The sequence below is a fragment of the Panthera leo genome, chromosome B1 (genome assembly GCF_018350215.1).
Source record: "Panthera leo isolate Ple1 chromosome B1, P.leo_Ple1_pat1.1, whole genome shotgun sequence".
NCBI classification, from domain to species: domain Eukaryota; kingdom Metazoa; phylum Chordata; class Mammalia; order Carnivora; family Felidae; genus Panthera; species Panthera leo.
The window spans coordinates 69,135,983-69,151,450 of record NC_056682.1 but is presented as its reverse complement, the minus strand read 5'-3'; the positions used below and the strand labels follow the sequence as shown (position 1 = coordinate 69,151,450).

The following is a 15,468-nucleotide window of genomic DNA, read 5'->3' as shown; positions in this document are numbered from 1 at the left end:
TTAGCTTTATCCCAATTTCCAGTACCTTAGTTTGTGTGGACATCATGTATTGTTGCCATATTTGCAATAACCTTCTAACAAGTTTCTATACCTCCAGTTGTAATTTGTTCAAGTGATTTTTATCCATATTTAGAGCTCTCAAAAAATTAATCTATGGGCTCTTGGGTGGCTCAGTCAGGTAAGTGCTGACTCTTGATTTCAACTCAGGTCATGCTTTCATGGTTTGTGGGTTCGGCCCCGCATGGGGCTGTGTGCTGACAGTGCAGGGCCTGCTTGGGATTCTGTCTCCCTCTCTCTCTCAAAAACAAACTTTTTGTTTGTTTTTATTTATTTATTTTGAGAGAGACCACACAAGCGAGGGAGGGGCAGAGAGAGAGAGAGAGAGAGAATACTAATTTTGGTGTGAGAGACCCACAGGCAAATTTCATCTCAGCTTACTTCCTATTCTGTCTCTATGGACAGAAATAACATCACTTTCCTCAAAAGTTAATATTAAATAATGCTTATAAAGCTCCTAGCATAGTGCCTAACTCAGAATTTTTGAAACACATTATTTGTAATACTAAAAATTTCATTACAGTGACTTTTACCCTCTTGAGGCCTTTTTTTTTTTTTTTTTAAGAGAGCGAGCACAGGGGCGCCTGGGTGGCGCAGTCGGTTAAGTGTCCGACTTCAGCCAGGTCACGATCTCGCGGTCCGTGAGTTCGAGCCCCGCGTCAGGCTCTGGGCTGATGGCTCGGAGCCTGGAGCCTGTTTCCGATTCTGTGTCTCCCTCTCTCTCTGCCCCTCCCCCGTTCATGCTCTGTCTCTCTCTGTCCCAAAAATAAATAAAAAACGTTGAAAAAAAAAAATTAAAAAAAAAAAAAGAGCACAAACGGCAGAGGGGGCAAAGGGGGGGGGAGAGGGGGAGAGAGAGAGAGAGAGAGAGAGAGAGAGAGAGAGAATCCCAAGCAGGCTCTGTGCTGAGCAGGATCATGGGATCATGACCCAAGCTGAAATCAAGAGTCAGATACTCCGGTGACTGACTGAGCCACCGAGGCACCCCAGCCTCTTGAGGCTTTTAATTACATCAAAATACTGAGTTTTTCTCTAAGGTGTATATAGAACTGGTAGTGAGCTACTTAGTTAAGAAAACAATTTCTTAAGTCTTTAAGTAAATGTTTATGTTTTGAGCTCTTCCCCAACCCCTGCCATGAAGCAGAGCAAAAAGAAATACAAAAAGGGATGCTTTTTTAAAAAGCCACTGTTAAAAATAAGATGAACTTCTCTGTGGGCCACACATGACAACAAAAACTGTCAACAGAGCTGAGCTGTGGGGATACCAGACTCCTGACACTAGCAGCTATGAGTTTTAGTGATGAGGAATGAACTGAAAGTGTCCACAGAAGCCTCACCTCCTGAAATCAGGGGTTAACCTAAGCTGACTGCAATTCAACAAAATTATAAGTCAACTAAGATGGTTCTTCTTTTCTAACATAAAAACATGCATGGTGGGGAGAGGAAGTCACATACACAAAAATCAAAGTAGTACAGATCATACTTATGATACAGCTGTAACAGAAAAAGTTATAGGGGACTTAGCATAGGGCTAAGCAAATAAATCAGAATACAATATGGAGCTCAGAACCAAACACTTACATGGTAATTGAATGACAGATGTAGCATTTGAAATACTGATACTTGAAGGAACAGCAACAGACATACAAAAATAAACAAGATCCCAAAATCGCACCATAAGCAAAAGTTAATCAGACGAATAAACACCTCAACATTAAAAACAAAAATTTAACTTTTGGAAAGACATAAAGGAGAGTATCTTTATGACATTTCCTATACAAGCCCCAGAAAGCACTATTATGAAAAACTGGTAAGATTCCATTAAAATTAAAAGCCTTTATTTAAGAAAACTCCACACTCAAATACAAAGATAAACCACAAGCTACAATAGATAGTTGAAACACAGAGAACAGGTCATTAGTTAGTATTCAATATATGGAACACCTACAAATTGATAAGGAAAAGACAAAACCTAATAGAAAAATGGACAAAGGTATGGCCTCAGAAATCACACACTGCATTTCTTCAATCTCCTAGTAGTTATTAAAGTCAGCACTATTCAACATGTGAGACTATACAAGGGCATGAATACCAGGAGGCTGACCATTGTGGCCATCTGGAGGCTAGCTACCACATACACAAAAAAGTATTTTGTAGTGCTTTGAAAACATACACATGTATTTTAAATATAAAAACACAAACTAGAATATACACCACCTCCAGGACAATGGTTACCTCTGGGGAGAGAAGGGGTGGGATCAAAGAGGTAGCAAAAGTTTCAAATGTATCTGACATTTATTTACAAACATAGATCTGAAGAAAGTATAGCCAAATGCTAACATTTATTTTTTTTTTTTAAATGTTTATTGATTCTTGAGAGAGAAAGCAAAAGTGGGGCAGGGGCAGAGAGAGAGAGGGACAGAAGAGCCAAAGATCTGTGCTGTCCACACAGAGCCCGATGCGGGGCTCAAATCCACGAACTGTGAGATCAAGACATGAGCTGAAGTCTGGACGTTTAACAGACTGAGCCACCCAGCTGCCCCAAATGCTAATATTTATTAAATCTGTATGGTAGGGATATATTCTTTAATCATTCACTTTTCCTGTTATGTTCGAAATATTTCAATAAAAAGTTTTAAAATAATGAACCCAAAGAAATGGAAATAAAATTTGCTTTGAACAAGTTTATTTTTATACATTTTAAAAATTGCAATTTTCGTGACATGTAAGAAAAATATTTTTCTAATATGAAAATAAGTATCTCTTTGGTATAGAAGCACACCATTTGTGTTATCTTTAACTAAAAAGAAAAAATTAAAAAAAAAAGGGGACCAAGAACTATGACCTAATATACTCAATGAAACTATTCTTTGCCCATCCGTTTGTCCCCTTTCATAACCCCACTGTGGGTCTTTAGAATACATATCTGTACACAACTCCATATCTACAAAGAACTAAGATGCATTATCAAAGATGTCTAGAAATTACGGAAAATTAGTTGGCTTAATTGTCGACACAAACCACCAAAGAGAGACAGAGAGAATATAAGATATGGAACAAGTAAAGTAGAACATTGTCAATAAAGTGAAATTATATGCAAGCAATCACATCATTTAAATTTGTTGGCTTAAAAACACAGTAATTTCTTTAGAATTATATTTAGAATTTAAATTATTATGTGCAAAGCTCAAAAAGTAATAGTACAGAGCCATAATTTTGACAAGGCACTTTAAAGAGAACAACCAAACATACAACAACATCAAAAAGAATTCACCTGAGAAATAAACAAGGAAAAAATATAAACATTCTTTCTAGACAGGCTTTCATTTTCTGAAATAAAAGCTTTTTAGAAAGCATCATAAAGGATAACAAAGTATTTATCATATATTTTAAAAAGTTGTCCTCAAAGTTCAAATTCTCGTCAAAAAAAAAAAAAAGAGAGATTGTATTCCTTCAAGTCAGTGAGGTTCTGAGTCAAATACTTTTTTAGAAAAACAATTACAATTTTCATGGTAAAAACAGGAACAAAAAAAAACAGCTTTTAACTGTACTGTCAACTCTTTTATTCAACAAACATTTACTGATTGCTGTGTGACACAGTTGCTCTAGGTGCTGGAGATAAACAAGACACAATCATTAGTTCCAGGGACCTTGGCCTAGTGGCACTGGGCCAACATTGGTAGCCTTAAAGTTACCTCCCTAGGTCTGTAAAATAAAGCTCAACTTCAAACTCTGGCATTCTTGGCATCTTCTTGCAAATCAAATAGAATAATGATTTAACTATTTTTTTTCTGCCATTAAAACTATAGATAACAATATCTACTGATGAAATTAACTTCCATAAAAGATTCTATGAAGGTTTAGAGGACAGAAAGTATTTAAAGATAAATATTGCCAACATCAAATATAACATCAGTATTCTGCTTTCACAAAAGTGAAGGAAACCAAAAAAATTTCATTCTGAATACACAGAACTACTGGAGACTACCTTATACTTATGGTACACGTGCAAATATCATCAATGAGGAAGTATGAATTATTACACAGCCAAATCAGTTGTCAGGCTTCAAAGAATCATAACCTTCTTTCAAGAGGTCCCTCCATGTTTTAAGGAAACGTGCATTTTCTGTACATTTGAAGGCAAGCTCTTCCACTTGAGCTGATACTGCAGATGTGGCTTCAAGAAGTTTGGTTAATGAAAATGCTGCCTGAAATTTAAAAAAAAAAAAAAAAAAAAAGGAAGAAAGAAAAGAAAAAAGAAACAACAGAAATTTATTTTTAAGATTTTCATCTCATTTTATAAACAGTCTAAAAATAGCTTAAAACCTTGACTCCATTGCCTAAGTTATTTTCCTTAAAAGTAACAAAAAAATCTTCAAACGAAAATACCAGCTCTTTCAGGGAACCCAAGAAATTCTTTCATATGAAGTAAGCTTTGAGGAAATATGTCTGCTGGAAAGGCATCCATTATGCACCAAACATAACAAATCAGTATTTTTTTTTTTAACTGAAAATACACTAGGGGTGCCTAGCTGTCTCAGTCCATAGAACATGAAACTCTTCATCTGGGGGTTGAGTTCAAGTCCCACTTTGGGTGTAGAGATTACTTAAAAAAAAAATCTTTAAAAGAAAAAAAAAAAGAAAGTAAAAAAAAAAAACAAAACACTAGAATCTCATTTAACTCAACAAGAGGACTTGGATCCCTTGACACTAAGGACCAGAAGTATCTGAAGAAGGACTTACAGACTTACTTCATCATAAACAACTCACTAAAAAATAAAAAACTCACTGATATTTAGTAACAAGGGCAGTGCTCCACTAATTTTACCTGTGAACGCTATTTAAACCATGAAAATATAGGGGCGCCTGGGTGGCTCAGTCGGTTAAGCGTCCGACTTCAGCTCAGGTCACGATCTCACGGTCCTGTCCGTGAGTTCGAGCCCCGCGTCGGGCTCTGGAAGAGCCTGGAGCCTGCTTCCGATTCTGTGTCTCCCTCTCTCTCTGCCCCTCCCCCATTCATGCTCTGTCTCTCTCTGTCTCAAAAATAAACAAACATTAAAAATAAATAAATAAACCATGAAAATATATAGAACAAAGAACAGATACTCTGAGCTGACATATATGAACAAAATCAAAATGAACAAAATCAAGCATACAGAAATGTTTTCTTCACCTATAATATAGAATAACACTGTTCCTACACTAACACATCAGCAGTCCAGTCTACATATTCTCTTGAAACCAGTCTTGTTTCAGCAAAAACAGTTTTGTTCACCATTTTAGTCATCTTTAAACAAGCAAACAAATACTTGTTAAGATAATCGAGTTCATTATCCAGTTTCCAGTCTGCACAACAGGGTCTATTCCACAAAGTTCTCCCAGGAGGATCACACCCTACATACCTCATTCACTTGACCCATCCAAGAGTCTTTTTATACTGAAACTCCGGTGATGGGTGAGTAGGTGGGTGTGCGCGCCACTGGGAATTCGCAATTCAACAGAAACCATACTATGCATTCTAGCAATCATAGGGAGGGGTTTTTGACCTAACCTTTAATGAAACCCAATCTAGACTACAAGCGCAGTTAAGTAATCCCTCCAAACTGGGTCCAGCGCACAGCAAGCCTAAAACAGACAATAATAGCATTGCCAGCTGGCTCTGGCAGGTGGCCAACTAGAGCAGCGGGATCTTAAGTCCCAAGGAAAGAAATCACAGCCTGATTCTAAGCACCAGCAGGCAACAAGGAGAGCACAGACACCGCCTGCACAAGTCAGCGCAGTAGAGCAGAACGGTTTCAGGTTACAGAGGGTGATTGAAACCAGAAGGCGAGACTAAAAGAAAAGAGGGTTGGGGCGGTGGAGGGATAACCCCTTATTCCTCAACACTAAATCTAAAGGCGGAATCCTCATAGATGGGGGACAAAGGGCCTTGGGTCGCCAGTTTACTCAACCCATCCCCCAGCCCATACTCTGAAAGGGCAGAAGCGCGAGACGCGCCGGACTGGGTGCGCGGACTCCTGGTCCTTTTCTCCCTTGCACCGCCACGGTCTGTCTTCCAAAAAGGGCTGAGTGGGGACCTGTCTACCAACACTCACGTCTCCGATCTGCAGCTCCACTTCCTCCAGGGGGTCCACTGTTCGGCTGCTGCTTCTGCTTGGAACTGGCCAGCCCAAACTCACTGGGACGCCGGGGGAAGATGTTGACGAGGCGTCTGAAGACGAGGGAGACGAAGGAGGTGGCGGGGGCGGCGAAGAAATCCGCACGTCCTCAGGGTTTGCCATTGAGCGAGGCTGGGACTGCAGAATCCGACCTTAGCAGCCGAACCGACACCAACAGTCTTTCAAACTGCTCGCGCCCAACGCCCAGAAGCCCCGCCTCCTCCCGGCCGCAATCCCGCCCAGTATACGAGTGGGTCTCTAGCCAAATCCGCGGATACCAGTCATTTTTTCGGGACAGCCAATCAAATGTCAGTTAATTCACCTTGGGTAGCTCAACGCTCTTGCGCAAACTTCCAGTCAGGCTCAGAAGACGCTTGAGCAGAGGACTACAACTCCCAGAATGCCGTATGCATCGCGCCGCCTCCCACTGCTTTTGGGAGGCGCATTACACTACCGGATCTGTGGGTCTCCCTCACAAGCCCCCGGAGGCCTCACCACGCCTTGGTGAGACGCAAAACTCAGAACCAATCCTCAGCCTAAAGCCGGGGGCGGGCTGGGACTTAGAGTCTCTTTCCTTTTCCTCTTTCGGAACGTGACCCGGAAGTCTCTGCTGGCCATCGCGTCCATGCGTGGCGCCGGCGCAGAGCGAGAAAGAGGCGGGAACACGGTGAAGCCACAGTGTTGGGCCGAACTCTAGGCAAACTTCAGCGGAGGTGTTGGTCCTTCTTGGCAGGTGATGGCGCCCCTCGCGGCCTAGAGGTCCAGCGCCCGCGGCGAGCCACAGACAGCCCTTCCGTTGTGTCCCACCGACAGTCCTGGGAACAGTGAATATGTTGGTGCCGCTAGCCAAGCTGTCCTGCCCGGGTGAGAGAGAACTCCGGGCGGGGATAAATGGAGGAAGGTCGAGGAGTCGGGGCGAAAAGGACAGGGCCACACCTGCGGGGGGGTGGGGGGGGGGGGTGCGGCTGGACACCTACCTCTCTCCTCCGGCTCTCCTGGCGTTCACTGGTTAAACTAGGACGAAGGCCACGCTGTCTGCGCCTGGTAATGGACCCTAAATTCCTCCCCATTGAGTTGCCCCAATTGGAAGAATTAACAACTAGGTTAAAGGTCGTGGGCTGAGGAACCTTGTCAACATGACTCTCCGGTGGACTCCTCAACCGAATATTCCCAAATCCTGGTCCTAAAACTCTTATCCCATAGCTCAGGTGTTATATGTTGCATTGTTTTAAATGGATAAAATAATATTTGCACAGTTTTTCTTCTTGGTCGTGTACTGACTTTCGTCTTTGCACCCATCCTAGTCCATTCTTAAGAATTTGAAGTCCGATCTGTCACATGATTAACATCCATGTGCTGCCCCAAGTCACCAGATTACATCTGGAGCCAGAAATTTTTCTACATTGTCTAAAATTAACCTTAGAGGCTTACCGTGTTATGGGTGCTCCTAGAACCATCATGATTTGTGAAAATACCTCATTACCTTCCCTTTCTCTTAAGTAAAAATAATAATAATAATAATAATAATAATGCAGTTGAATGGTCTTTGGTTGGTTTTACCTAAAAACAAAAAAAGTTTAAAAATTCAAAAAACTTCACTGCAGAATCTTGAATTTTCTCACAGTTGTCTTAATTTTTTTATCTTTTATTTAATTTTTGGTTATGGAATAAACAAGTATACATACTGCAGATTCACGGATGTTCTTATTATGTACATTTTATGAAAGTAGAATTTTGTCAAATTTGGCTACCATATGTTAAATTAGAATTTTGTTTAAAGTTCCTGTTACTCATACATGTATTACTACACCTAATGTGTAGATATGCTTTATGTTTTGTGGAATATCAAAGTAGTCAGATGCTATCTACCCTACTGCCTAATTTAGCTGAAACCATTCTTGGGCCCAGCCTTAACCAAATTCCACCACAATCAGCATTTCCATTTTCCATGGATACTTAAATCATTGCCATTTTCATAGCTCAGTGTTAGCACTACTGGCAACAAAGAGATGGACACAAATGTGTTGGCAGTGATGTTATGAGTTCAATGGACTTTTTGACCTTCTCTACCAAAATTCAGCCAAGTTGCCTAATGGTTCAGATGTTTAAAGTGGAGTACCAGATTTGTTTTCAGAAAAAGAGTAAAGGTCATGACTTTTTAATTTTTGTCCCCTGGGGAAAATCAAACTACCCAATTCCAAATATTCTCAAGAAAACCACTGGCTATGTAAGCAGTAGAATTAGTTTTGTCTGATACCAGGTCATCAGTTTGCAGCAGCAAATGGTAACTTCTATACACTAAACTACAATTCATCACAAAACAAAGATTTTTAATATCTTTTACTAATACAAATAATTACTTCATAAATATTCTTTTGAATAATGATAACGCTCTATTTGAACTGAACTCTAGAACTGAATTCTCCTGTAATATCTTTATTTATGTATTTTAGATACATTTTTTTTCAAGATTTAGGATATGTGAAAAGTTATCTAATAATTAAAACATTATTCCCAATATTAAAATTTTTAGTATGCCTCTGTAAGTAGAGAAAATTAGTTTCCTTGCCACTCTTTTTAAGATTATCAAAAACATTTTTTTAATATTTATTTTTGAGAGAGAGAGACCACGTGCACAAGTGGAAGAAGGGCAGAGAGAGAGAGGGAGACACAGAATCTGAAATAGACTTCAGGCTCCAAGCTATCAGAACAGAGCCCATCTCGGGGCTTGAACCGACATCCATGAGATCATGACCTGAGCCAAGGTCAGATGCTTACCCGACTGAGCCACCTAGGTGCCCCAAGATATTTTTTAGTGTTTAAAAGTCCTTAGAGTTCAGCCACTATACATCTCTTTCCTTCCTGTTTCCCACAATCTTTACTTATTGATTTTCTGAGGCCAGATTTTTGCTTTAAAAAAATATTTTATTGGGGCACCTGGGTGGCTCAGTCGGTTAAGTGGCCGACTTTGGCTCAGGTCATGATCTCGCGGTTGGTGAGTTCAAGCCCCGCGTCAGGCTCTGTGGTGATGGCTCAGAGCCTGGAGCCTGTTTCAGATTCTGTGTCTCCCTCTCTCTGACCCTCCCCCATTCATGCTCTGTCTCTCTCTGTCTCAAAAATAAATAAACGTTAAAAAAAAAAATTTTTTTTTAAATAAAAAAATATTTTATTGGAAAGAATAAATCATAAAAATATGCTAGTTCTGCAGTTAGGTACTAAAAAACAATTAGACTATGCCAGGCAATTATCTCTCCATGTAATTAGAAAAGAAAGGAAAAAAAAAATCTTGTTTTCATCACAGCACAGTTTCCATTCACAAATCATTCCAAATCCGATCATAGTCTCAGAGCTTGACTGATGTTGGAAGGATTGAGACTGAGCTTGAGTGGGACCATCTGAATTCCTATTTATCTACTGTAAATGGGGATGAGCTGCCCCACAATTTTTATAAGGTCATGAAGGATAAGATGTATTAAAATTGAAAATTCTTGTTTTTTAATTTTTAAGTTGATTTACTTTGAGAGAGGGAGAGCACATGAGTGCGCAGGCACGCACAAGCAGGGGAGAGCAGAGAAAGAGATAATCCCAAGCATCAGGCTCTGCGCTGTCAGCACAGAGCCCGAGGCCGGGCTCAGTCCCATGAACCCTCAGATCATGACCTAAGCCGAGATCAAGTAGGATGCTTAACTGACTGAGTCACCCAGGCACCCCTAAAATTGAAAATTTTGAACTGTTCAGTATGTCCATTAAAATGTAAATTTTATTGTATATTTCAAATCCATGTAAAAGTCTTTGTTGATCTTTACTAATTATTTGTTATAGCCCATATTTAGAAACTTATTTTTGGGATGTCTAGCTGACTCAGTCAGTAGAGCATGTGACTCTTTATATCGGGAGTGTGAGTTCGAGCCCTACATTGGGTGTAGAGTTTACTTAAAAATAAAATCTTAAAAGAAAAAGAAACTTGTTCATTTGCAGATAGATGCTTCCTTATAAGAGACAAGTTAAAAACTAGGAAAGGCCTCATTATTATTGTTATTGCTGTATAACCCAAGTTACTTTTTGGAAATTAAACCACAGATTTGCAGGTTCCTGCAAATTACAGTGAAAATTGTAACTAGGAAGATATCTATTTAGTTATCAAATATGTATTAGCTTTTTGTAAGAGTTATACTAGATCATATATCATAGTATTTCCAAGGCAAAGACTGACCATAAACTTTAGAGCTGATGGGGTGAGCAGAGTTAGAATAACATGCTGAATGTTTCGTTGCTGTTAATGAATTCAAACACAATGTAAACAGACTCCAAAACCTATGCACTTAACCACTGCTTTTTTCCATGTTGCCCTTTTCTATTTGTTTTGTTTTTAATTAATAAACTTAGTTTTGGGGGGCAGTTTTAGGTTTAAAGAAAAGTTGAGCAGAAAATACACAGAGTTTCCATATAACTTTCCCCCATTCCCCATTAACATCTGGTATTGGTGGTACATTTGTTACAATTGGTGAACCAATTTTGATACATTGTTATTAGAGTTCATTCTTTGTATTGTACATTTTATGTGCATTTGACAATGTGTAATGACATGTATCCACTATTAGTTACATTATTGTATAGAATAGTTTACCCCCAGATCCCCTGTGTTCCACATTTTCATCTCTTCTTCTCTTTTCCAGAACCCATGGCAACCACTGATTTTTTTGTAATGTCTCTATTATTTAATCTATAGAATGTCACGTAGTTGAAATCATGCAGTATATAGAATGGCATTTTCAATTGCCTTCTTTTAATATGCATTTAAGTTTCCTCCATGTCTTTTCATGTCTAATAGTTCATTTCTTTTTAGTGCTAAATAATATTCTATTGTTTGGATGCACCCCAGTGTATCTGTTTATCCATTCACCTATTCAAGGACATCTTCCAAGTTTTGACAATTATGAATAACGCTGCTATACATTCATGTGAAGGAAGGGCTTTGTTTTTAATATTGGCCATTTTCTTTCTTTTATTTTATTGTGATAAGAACTCCTAACATGGCATAGACCCTCTTGACAAATGTTTAAATGTATGTTATTGTTGACTATAGGTACAGTGTTGAACATCAGATCTCTAGAGCTTACTCATCTTGCTTGACTCCAGGTTTTTGTGTGGACACTAATTTTCAACTCATTTGGGTAAATAGCAACGGGTGCAATTGCTGGATCATTTGTTAAGAGCATGTTGAGCTTTGTAAGAAATGCCATACTATCTCCCAAAGTGGCTGTACCACTTTGCAATCCCACTAGCAATGGATGAGAGATCCTTTTGCCCCACATCTCTGTTAGAAAAAAAATTTCCAGTGTTTTTCTCATAATCTTTATTGTGTGTGGTTGTGAATATTCTTTTTTTAATAATAGTTTTATTGAGATATGTCACATACCATACAATCACACCATCTAAAATACACAGCTCAATGGCTTTTAATATAAACACACAGTTGTGCAGCCCTCACCACAGTCTATTTCAGAACATTTTCATCACCTTAAAAAGAAACCTCACACCATTAGCAGTCACTCTTCAACCTCTCCAGCCCTAGGCAACAACTAATCTATTTTCTGTCTCTATAAATTACTCTAGTCTGGATATTTCATATACATGGGATTCTATAATACGTGATCTTTCCCTGCTGGCTTCTTTCATTTAGCAATATGTTTTCAAAGTGTACCATATTGTAGCATATATCACTACTTTATTTCTTTTTGTTGCTGAATAATATTCCATTGTATGAATATATCACCTTTTATCCATTCACAGACATTTGGATTTTCTCTATAATTTAGCTGTTATAAATTATGCATCTGTGAAGATTCATGTACAAGCTCTTGTGTGTTTTCATTTGTCTTAGGTATATACCTAGGGGAGAGCTACATAGAAATTCTATGCTTAAGGTTTTGAGGAACTGGGAGACTGTTTTCCAAAGTGGCTGCACCATTTCACATTCCCACCAGTTGTGTATGAGGGTTCCAGTTTTTCCACATCCTCATCAACATTTGTTATTATCCCTCTTACTGCTTATAGCCCTCCTGGTGGATATAAAGTGTTATCTCATTGTGGTTTTGATTTGTATTTCCCTGATGGTTAATGATGTTGAGAATCTTTTTATGTGCTTATTGGCCATTTATATATCTCCTTTGGAGAAATGTCTATTCAGATCCTTTGTCTCTTTTTTAATCTGGTTGTCTTTTTATTATTAGAGATGAGTTTATTATATATGCTTGATACAAGTCCCTTATGAGATACATGATTTGCAAATATTTTCTCCCATTCCATGAGTTATCTTTTCACTTTCTTGATGGCATCCCTTGAAGATAAAAGGTTTTTATTTTGTTGAAGTATAGTTTACCTATTTTCTCTTTTGTTGCTTGTGTTTTTGGTATCATAGCAAAGAAACCTTTGTCTAATCCAGGGTCACAAAGATTTATACCCATGTTTAAAAAAAAATTATAGTATTAGCTCTCACATTTGGGTCTTTGAAGCTTTTTGCGTTAACTTTTGTATCACCATAATCTTAATCTTTTAACTTTGTATTTTTAAATAATTTTACACTTACAGAAGCATTGTAAAGATGACACAGAGTTCCCATATACCCTTTGCCCAGCTTAACTCCTTACATAAGCATAGTATAATTATCAAAACTAAGAAATTGATACTGATGTAATACTATTAACTAAACTACTGACTCTATTTGCATTTTATTATTCTGTTCCAGGATCCAATCCAGGACACCATGTTGCTTTTAGTTGTCATGTCTCCTTAGTCTACCTCAATGTGATAGTTCCTCTGTCTTTTCTTGTCTTTCATACTTTTGATATGTACTAGCCAGGCATTTTGTAGAATGTTCCTCAATCTGAATTTGTCTGATTTCTCATAATTACACTGAGGTTATAGATTTTGGGGGAAGTATGACACATAGGTGAAGAGCTCTTCTTATCATATCAGGGAGTATGTTTTACCAACATATCTTATTGCCAGTAATGTTAAACTTGATCATTTGGTTAAAGGGTCTGCTATATTTCTCCACTGTAAAAGTAATATTTTTCCCTTTCATGCTCTACTTGTGGGAAGCTAGTAACTAATTGTAACCTACACTCAGAAGCAGAGAAACAAATAATCGGTGGATGTATCACGATAATCTTTTATACTTTGACTTTTTCTGTTAAAATTATAGGCCAAGTGGAATTCATTTTGATAGGAAGAAAAAGGTACACTTTTTTCCCAAATGACTGTCTCCCTATCTTTGATGATTTAGTGAGTAACCATCTCTTCTCCCTGATTAGAAATGGCATCTTTATCAGACATCAAATCCTGAACTCTTTATTCTTTTCCTTTGATTATTCTATCCCTTCTCCTATAACAGACTTTTAATTATTATAGCTGCAAATACAAGTTTTTATACTTTTCAGGGCTATTCCCAAGGGAGGATTCTCTGTCCCTTTTTTTTTTTTTTTTTTATAATGGGAAAAATTATGAAGAAGAGTACCGGAGAAGAGAGACTGAAATTGAAGATACAGGTCAAAGGGAAGGCCTCAGATGGAGGGATGTCCCTACAAATATGGGAGGGATAAGCCTCATCATCCAGGTGGAAGGATTAATCTAAGTGAAGGGAAACGACATCTATTATAACCTAAGAGAATGAACAAAGAGTAGATACAAATACAGATTACATTAGAAGTTGTTGCCAAGGAAATAGGAAAGTTCCCACCTAATTGCTTCTATCTTTCTATGATGTTTGGTGTGTTAGAGTATCTGCTTCAGATAAGGGAGGGAGGAGGTAGAGTTGAAGATTTTAGGACAACAGAGGTTTAAAGAAAATTATTGCAGATAAATCTTTGCATACTTCTGTTTATTTCTATTTTCTTACTTAAAGTACAGGTACATTTTTGAGGTGCTCTGAAGATACTGCCATATGGGAGAGTTAATTTTTTAAAAGGCTGACCATAAAACCTAGTTTGCCTGCATTGTCCCAGCATAATTAGTACTGCCCCTTGTTACTTTCACAAGTATCCAGTTGATAAATTATGTGGTCATCCTATTTATAGGTTAGGCTTGATACGAGCTATATTGAAAAATTAGTTTATTAGGTACTTCTAAAATATTATAGTTTGAAAACATTGCTTTAATGAGGAGAAGCTAACTGAATTGTTCACCTGGGGCACCTGGGTGCCTCAGTCAGTTAAGCACCCAACTTCGGCTTAGGCTCAGGTCATGATCTCACAGTTCATGTATTCAAGCCCCACGTTGGGCTCTCGGCTGACAGCTCAGAGCCTGGAGCCTGCTTCCAATTCTGTGTCTCCCTCTCTCTCTGCCCCAACCCCACTTGCACTGTGTCTCTCTCTGTCTCTCAAAAATAAACAAACGTTAAGAAGAAAATTTTAATTGTTCATCTAGGAAATAGTATAGTGTGTTTCAGTACGTGCACAACTAATGGCTCAACAACATAGACCTAACTATTAACTGAATGTGGTATTGATATGGTCAGAATGTGAACACAGATTTCCAAATATAAGACATCATATAGAATCATACAATTTTGGATCAAAAAGTTAGCTTAATCACCTCATGCCAGTCAGAGTGGCTAAAATGAACAAATCAGGAGACTATAGATGCTGGAGAGGATGTGGAGAAACGGGAACCCTCTTGCACGGTTGGTGGGAATGCAAACTGGTGCAGTCGCTCTGGAAAACAGTGTGGAGGTTCCTCAAAAAAATTAAAAATAAATCTACCCTATGACCCAGCAATAGCACTGCTAGGAATTTACGCAAGGGATACAGGAGTACTGATGCATAGGGGCACTTGTACCCCAATGTTTATAGCAGCACTCTCAACAGTAGCCAAATTATGGAAAGAGCCTAAATGTCTATCAACTGATGAGTGGATAAAGAAATGGTGGTTTATATACACAATGGAATACTACTTGGCAATGAGAAAGAATGAAATCTGCCCTTTTGTAGCAACGTGTATGGAACTGGAGAGTATTATGCTAAGTGAAATAAATCATACAGAGAAAGACAGATACCATATGTTTTCACTCTTATGTGGATCCTGAGAAACTTAACAGAAGACCATGGGGGAGGGGAAGGAAAAAAAAAAAGGGAGGGAGCCAAAGCATAAGAGACTCTTAAAAACTGAGAATAAACTGAGGGTTGATGGGGGGGGGGGGAGGGACAGGAAAGTGGGTGATGGGCATTGAGGAGGGCACCTGTTGGGATGAGCA

The 15,468-nt window shown here is 38.5% G+C and overlaps 2 protein-coding genes across 8 annotated transcripts in view; one reads left to right on the top strand and one right to left on the bottom strand.

Moving 5' to 3' along the window:
* Positions 1-6,617, bottom strand: part of CB1H4orf46 (chromosome B1 C4orf46 homolog) — an 87,360-nt gene extending 80,743 nt beyond the window's left edge. For 3 of the 6 annotated variants that reach the window (XR_006201657.1, XM_042935182.1, XM_042935184.1), the window contains exons 1-2: positions 6,153-6,387; positions 4,139-4,265 (exon numbers count right to left, since the gene is read on the bottom strand). Coding sequence is in view for 5 of the 6 variants with exons in the window: in XM_042935182.1 (XP_042791116.1) it covers positions 4,139-4,265; positions 6,153-6,338 (313 nt within the window). In the remaining variant the exon portion in view is untranslated. Of the gene's footprint in view, positions 1-778; positions 813-3,605; positions 4,266-6,152; positions 6,388-6,537 lie in introns of those variants that run through there. The other 3 variants (XM_042935183.1, XM_042935187.1, XM_042935186.1) reach the window with 3 other exon arrangements.
* Positions 6,618-6,644: 27 nt separating this feature from the next.
* ETFDH (electron transfer flavoprotein dehydrogenase) overlaps positions 6,645-15,468 on the top strand; it is a 34,499-nt gene continuing 25,675 nt past the window's right edge. The window contains exons 1-2 of one of the 2 annotated variants that reach the window (XM_042935180.1): positions 6,645-6,719; positions 6,949-7,079. In XM_042935180.1, coding sequence (XP_042791114.1) covers positions 7,046-7,079 — 34 coding nt within the window. In that variant the 5' untranslated portion in view covers positions 6,645-6,719; positions 6,949-7,045. Of the gene's footprint in view, positions 6,720-6,821; positions 7,080-15,468 lie in introns of those variants that run through there. The other variant, XM_042935179.1, reaches the window with a different exon arrangement.